General features: G+C 44.6%; 1 protein-coding gene across 1 annotated transcript; it reads left to right on the forward strand.

Annotated features, from left to right (window-relative positions):
• Positions 1 to 1,875: 1,875 nt before the first annotated feature.
• LOC108066381 (uncharacterized) lies at positions 1,876 to 2,619 on the forward strand. The gene is made up of 2 exons (XM_017154873.3): positions 1,876 to 2,213; positions 2,316 to 2,619. The coding sequence occupies exon 1, from the start codon at positions 1,986 to 1,988 to the stop codon at positions 2,193 to 2,195; it is 210 nt and encodes a 69-aa protein (XP_017010362.1). The 5' UTR covers positions 1,876 to 1,985; the 3' UTR covers positions 2,196 to 2,213; positions 2,316 to 2,619.
• Positions 2,620 to 7,368: the final 4,749 nt, after the last annotated feature.

The following is a 7,368-nucleotide window of genomic DNA, read 5'->3' on the forward strand; positions in this document are numbered from 1 at the left end:
CATGAATGGAAAGAAAGCCAGGCCAGCTCGCTGTTTTCCATGCTAAACAGAAGCTGTTCTACTGCAGCAGCAGCGGCATCAGGTGAACGTGGATGTGGATGTGGATGTTGGACGTGAACGCGCCCACTCGCTTAGTCCACCGGGCAGCAATAAGAGCACCAAACAGCTAAGACAAAAAAACAGGAGGAACAATTTAGAGAGCCGGAGTTCTGAGCACTCTTTAAAAGATGGAAAAACACGAGTTTGGCTATAGTGAAAGTTCAGCACAAGATGTTTAGTTGCAAACTTTTTGAATACCACACTTGATACTCCTTGTTTTTGAAAGAAAATATAAGAATATTTCGAAACAAATTGTCAAGTCGCGTTGAGTTTTTTTACACCCTATTTCCATTTACTTATCTTGCGCAGAATAAAAATATAGTTAATATTTAAATTTTACATTTGTTAAATATTTTTCTTAAGGTCTAAATGGTATGTTTAAATATATTGATATATATAGATTTCTTTAATTTCTTTCAAAAGGTAAGCACTCCCTTTTAGGGTATCAAAATAACTGGCTCAAAAAAGCTAAGAAAAAGGTCCTACCCCGTGGCGTTTTGGCTGTTGATGGGTTGGCTCTGCTGACTGCTCGGCAGCGGCAACAGCAACATGCGGCATGCAGCAACAGCAACTGCGACAGCAGCAACAACATGGGGCAGCGGCAACATAGTTTACACACCTTCCGAACGTCGGGGGCTGGGCTCCGTCTGCCGAACCCTCTGGCCAGCAACATGCACTTAACTGGTAGCCACAATGCACTTTATAATACCCGGGAACATGGCTCTGGCTCTGGCTCGGAATCTGAATCTGGCTGGCATCTCTGGCCCGGAATGGGATGGGATGGGTATGGGTATATCTGCCCCTCCTCGCAGCTTGATAGATGCTGCTGCCTTGGACTTCCCGGAGCGATCTACCAGGGGGCGTTGCTGCTGTGCTGTTGCTGTTGCTGCAGTGCAACATTTGGTGGATAGAAGAAGTAAGAAGTAGCAGCAGCCACCGTTAGTTGGCTTGGGCCTCATTTGCATCGGGCCATAAACACAAACTCGGTGGCCCAGTTCTCGACGCGCTAACCTAAAACCGAGTGCGAATGCGAATGCGAATCCAATTGAGGCGAACTTTAAACCGGCGCTAAGCGACGACCTTGGATTAGCCAAATCCGTTCCGTTCTGACCCTTCCTTGCTTAATCCTTCCTTCCTGCAGGACAGCTCATTAGCCGCACCACCACCCACCCAGGTAAAAGTAAGGGTTCTTTCCGCTCGGGGAAAGGTGTTTTCGCCGTGTACCAAAATATAATTAGCGAACCCGGGCAAATCTCTTTTTAATGCCGGCCAGCCAGCGGGGGTGTTTCAATGCTCCGATTGAAATTGGAGCGTAGCCGAAGGAAGTGTGAAAAGTCGATGCAGAATTTCCGAAAACTGAGCAAGGGGAAGCGAAAGCAAAGCCGAGGGTTAGGCCAAGTTGGGAATTAAAAGCGCAGCCGCCTCTCATCATCATCAGCATCATCCTTAGCATCCTCCACGAAACACTCACGCACACAGGGAATTAAGTTGAGTTGAGTTCGGAGTTCTCAGTTTCTCAGTTCTGCGTTCTGAGTTCCCGGTTCCGAGACATTAAAGATGCCGACCGATGCTGAGGATTCTCGATGTGGCGCCGGCCAGGGAGACAATATAAATCATATCACTCACACACAAAAGGGGAAAAGGGGAAGGGGAAAGATGGCACATCCCCTCCCGCGATCGCAGCCTTTGTTAATTAATTGTGCAGCACCGGGATGGACACCTTTTCTTGCCTCGAATTTTCTTCCCTTCAACTCCGAAAGTCAAAGCAAACTTTGCATTTTTTGGAGGAGGTACAATAAATTCTATAACATTTTTTAGACATTTCAAAGATCATTCTGGATTACCAGGGATCGCTGTGGTTTTTGCTTATCCTTCTGAGCCTGCCAATGGGAAAAAATGAAGGCGGGCAGTGCTCAACAGGACTACTTTTGGGAATCCATCAGTGCTACCTCCACGAGGAGATCTTCCACCGACGTCCCTCCCATCATCCAATCCCCCTGCAAAGTGTCACCGCCAAGAGGCTGCAACTGCCCTGGTGGTGCGCCCTCTTGGAGAGCCTCTTCCTGCTGCTGCTGATGAAGCTGCTCCAGTTGTAGAGGAGCCAACACCTTTCGGTAATTGCCGCAAACGGTGATGTAAGCCAAGTGGAGGCGACAAATGTCACACATACTGCTCGTAAATCGTAAATCACATCGGAAACGGTTTTTTCCCCCCAGCTCTTGCCACACATGATAATTTGTCGAGCAGTGGCTTTTGTGGAGGTCTGGCTTAGGTGCTTCTAATTAAATTGTTCAAAATGTTTTCCAGCGCGCTTTTGGGCCTGGCGCTGGAAAATCGCTGACAAATGTTTCCGTCAAAACATGGAAAAAGTTTTCATTTTGTTTTGTCAAAGTCCAGGCCAAATACCAGAGCATCCACAGGTGGAAGGGCACAGTGGTATGGGGTGTAGGGAAAATGTAATGAGAAAAAATGCGTTTAAAGATTTAAAATATAATGTTTCGTTTTGAAGAATAAATTAATTCAGACAATAAACCGTATTTAAATATTTTCATAAATATTTGAAATGCAAATGTAATTTATTTCTTTGTTAAACTCTTTGAGTAAATATATTTTTTGTCTTATAAAAGCAGCATTGTCCAACTACTCGAACGGGTCATAGAATCAACACCCTCGCCATTCCATGGTAAATTAAACCTTGCCTTTGAGGAGCCAACTACCTTTTCCATTCGACTAAAACCGAAGCCAAACTACGGCTACGAGATAATTTAAAACGAATTAAAAGCGCAACCGTTTGAAACCTCCCGAACCCAAATAAAAAACCGAACCGAAGGCATCCAATTGAAAATAGCAACAAGTTAATTTGAGCGACGACCCCTCCCCCACTCGCTCCTTTTGGAAAGTCATTAGAAAAAATGTCGAGTCGAGCAATTTGAATATTTCGATGGCAATGTACGCGACTCCGACTCCGCCGGTTAATTTAAGGTGATAATTGCTTTTTAATGTGACACAACTAAATTTTTCCCATTTACATACTGCGCCTGCTGTTGTTGTTGTGCCGGAAGTTTTTCGGGCCTGCGCATGTGCAGCCAAGAGGTCAAAGGGGAAGGGGAGGGAGGGAGGAAAAGGAGGGGCGGTGTCGGGAGTAGACACTTGTTACGTCGCTGGGACAACAACAACTACCGCCGCCACCGCCACTACAATAATAAAGTGTCAACAATTATTTTCAAATTTCCAAACATTTCGTTTCATTTTTATTCGGTGTTAAGTTTTTGATGTTTTTTTGGGGTTTTGGTTGATGCTTTGTGACTGTTCCTTTCGAGTGACGCTGCTTAAAAGGTTCCCAAAGTGTGAAATTGCCGAGTTTCATCGGGGGGGTTGGGGGGATTTACACGAAGAAGCAACTTCAATCAAATGGTTTTGTAAGTTAAAGTTATCTAACATGGGTGTTGTGATAAGAAAAATTGTAATATTTACGTAGTCTTTAAGGATAATCTATTTTATTTTATTAAATTATTTAAACGATTTTTCTAAAAAAAAAAATATTGGTGTAGAGATAAGAAAAAATTCCGGGCTTTACTAATAACCGGCTTCAACAAATTGTAATATTTACCTAGTCTTTAAGGGTAATAAATTTAGCAATTCTAATTAATTAAATTAAAAAGTGCTAAAGTCATTAATAACGATCATTGCCAGAGTCATATGCAAATAAATAGCAATAGCATTATTCTTTATTAGCCAGTTAGGCGGTTAGTGTAAATAGGATAAAAGCTGCTAAGATAAATAATAGCGCATTTAATTAATTGAACCATTCGATCGGCTCAGGATCAAGTTTTTTGCTTAAGTCTTTTGTTTTGGGAGGGTCTATTTGCTTTATTTATTTTGGTTCGAATTTAATTTAATTCAATTTAAACGATGGAGAAAAACATTACATTGATTTAAATGTGTTAACAGAATTAAGTAATGTTATTAAAGAAATCTCAGAGCAATGAAGCCATAACCACTTCAATTGGAATTCTTCTGGCCAACCAGTTTCCACTGCAGCCACTTTCCGGCCATTGTGTTTCGGTGGCTAATTGGCGCAGTTGGAATTTGTGTCCCAGTCTCCAAGTCACGCGTGGTCCTCGGCTCCTCGATCCACAAATCCTAGGATTCAATGAATACATCAACACGGTTCGGGGCGAAGCCGTTGGCCTGGAAATTTATTGGCCCCGCCAGTGTCGGTCGGTCGCTCGGTGCTGCCAATTAACGCCAGGATGAGAGGATGAGGAGCTAAGAGCCAACTGTCGAGCGTGGAGCCGTAGCCACCAGCGTTGATCTTTGAAGGCAGCCGCCTGGAAGTGGAAGTGGCTAAGGCCCAAGGAGGGCGATGAAGTCGTTGGCTCGGCTGGAGTCGTAAACTCTGATTTATTTCGAATTGAATGTCAATACACAGAGCAGACTGGGCTCCATGTGGGTCCGAAAAGCGGAGCTCTGAGGCTCTGGCGAACCGCAGGCGGTCCTGACCCAATTTGGCGCCTGCTGGGGCGCTTTCATTAGCCTCCTCGTACATCATAAACAGATTCATAAACTGGCCCCCTCCCCCCTTCCACTCCGCGTTGCACTTCGCGGGGCTCCACTGTTTATGGCGTTGAAAGGCGCATCGAATGGTCTGCCTTCTGCGGTCTGAGCTCCTTCTATTTTGCCCCGTTTCCGAGGTGAGGTCAGCCTGCAGTTTGATTTTCGCTAGCCGAGCATACAAAACCCCCCTCTCCACGAACGGGGACTCATTAAAATGTAATTTGAGCGCCTTGCCTCGCATTTCATTTGGGCTATTTGGCCGGAGCGGCCGAGCGACCATCAGATGTGGCTCGAAGTCAGTTTCCATTTCATTGAGCTGGCCAACTGCTCGACAGCAACCCCCAGAAGCTAGCTAACTGCCATCTCTTTCTGGCCTGGACTCGAATTGATTTATGCTCTTTCCCTCGCACAAGGGTTCACATTCACATTCACGTTCACGTCCACTCGTCCCGTCATTTGTGGCACATTATTATTTAAATGATAAATTGTATTTGGCCGGCAACTTTGGTCGCAGCCGCAGAGTTTCGTGGGTGTTTCCTTGCGCTTTCCCCTTGGATTCCTTTCGACTAGTGGGCGTTCTGCCCGCTCGTTTCCAGTTTTCCGTTGATTTTCTTTGAACGGCTCTTCTTCTTGGGTTCTGCTAGGCCCCGAAAATTAATCGTCTCATTTGTCCAAATGCCCGCTCTTGGCTTTAATTTGGGAATTAATGTTGTTTGGTAATAAAATCGATTTGGCTTCCGTATTTGCTCGCTTCTGGTAGTGATTTCTTGGCCAAGTGAGATATCAGAATGGGAAAAGCTTAGAGGTTTTCGGTTCTTCCTGTTTGCTTACGTTTTTCCATTTAATAAAGTGCCCTTATGGTAATCTCTTAAATAATGAGAAAAGCTAATGGGTGAGGAAGGTCAAAGGGACTAGGTCAATAGAACTTTGGCGAGGTAATTGTTCATTAGCTAAATCTATTTGTACGACATTTACAAGAAATATTAATTTGGGGAAAAGATGTTTACTTATAAAAACTGAAATTCATTCAATAAATCAATAATTTGTAATGTAATCACGATTTTCTAAAGAAGCATTCCCAAATATTTTATTCCAAGTATAGAATTTCTCAGTAATACGTTTCCAAGTTAACTTATGCATAATCCATATTATCGATGCCCCGATGCCCTATATCTGCTGATTTATCGATGTCGCGGGTTCATCTGCGACAGTTGATAGATTAATTCGCCCGGCTGATTGACTTGCAAACGTGTTTGCTTGACATATTTGCACGTGTCTCGTGTGGCGGTAATTTGATTTTGATTTATGGCCAATTAATCGGGGCCCAAGAGGGGCAGCCATTACCCTGGACAAACATACACACACACTATCCAAGCGCCTTAGTGGGAAAAGGAACAGTAGCTGCAGTAGCTGAGCTCGGTCTAATCATAATTTGCATTTAATAAATATTTCATTAAGTAATTGCAACAATTACGTGCATTTGAACTGTTCCCTTTAAATTAGTGCAGTGCAGCCGACCAGGTCAGAACGAAACGAACGAACGGAACGAACGGAGAGTTAAAGCAGACCAATCCGATCGGATCCAGGGGATTAACATTTGCAGTCGGATCAGAATCAGAATTAGAATCAGATCAGCCGCACAATTATCGCTGGAAGCTCGATCTCGATTTATATTTATATTTATAAATAAACTTAATTCGGTTTTTTGTGGCACTCTGGTTCTGGTTAATTGCGCCGCTCCGACTCATGAATATGCATTTTTTCCACTTTTAGCGGAAATCCTTCTCAGGTGACAACTGCCTCGTTTGGGGCAGCAAAAAGAGAGGGGAAGTGGGGGCTAAAGGCCGCTTTGCCGCCGCTTCAACTCCCAGTTGGGCTCGATTCAAAAAGGTGGAAATTCCGCTGTTCTCTCCGGTCGGCGACTTTGTCTTGTGAATGAAAAACTCCGCTCGAATAAGCCGCTTGTCTGTCGCTTGGCCCAAAGCCACAAAGCGACATTGTGTTGCTGAAAGGACGCCATTTTGAATCGGACCTGCGCGCGCTCTCCGCTCTCTCTTGTCACGCTCAACGGGGGCGTGGCGAGAGAGAGTTTCCGCTCTCAGCAGGGGGCGTGATGTGAGTGTGTGCGAGGGTGTGTGTGTTTGCTTGACAGGTGAGCAGGTTGGCCCGTTAGACTGGTTTGCCGCTGCCACAGGCGGCCACCAGGTGGCGCCACTAGGGCTTCAAGGAGGCTTTAAGACCGAAGGATTGAAAAGTTAAAGACAATCCTTCGATGAAATGTTGGAAAACTTGCAGTACCCATGCACTTGGCTAAGTAATTCATGAACTTATCCTTCTTCCTCTTCTCAAGAAGCCCCCACTGTTTGTAAAACGTAAACAAATCATTAACTTAATTCGTCTGTTGTCCGCAACTGTTGATTACCCATCGCAATGCGTGTGCCACAGTTTCGATTGAGCCAAAAATAAAACCCGAAACGAGCAGCCGAGTTAAAGAAGAAGACAAATTACAGGTTCAACAATCAATTTAATAATTGAGACCTTTGCATTTAATCAACATTATTTAAAACGTCAAAATATTTGCACTTTCCATGGGCAGTTCCCCGTTTGGTATTTGCATATAAATGCTGTAAGTCCCCCGAAAATCCAAAGGGGGGTGGGGGCGAGCGACAGGCCACGCCTCAATCTCGATGCGGGCCCTAGACCTAGACAAAG

This window comes from Drosophila takahashii, chromosome 2R, assembly GCF_030179915.1.
Source record: "Drosophila takahashii strain IR98-3 E-12201 chromosome 2R, DtakHiC1v2, whole genome shotgun sequence".
Classification (NCBI taxonomy): Eukaryota; Metazoa; Arthropoda; class Insecta; order Diptera; family Drosophilidae; genus Drosophila; species Drosophila takahashii.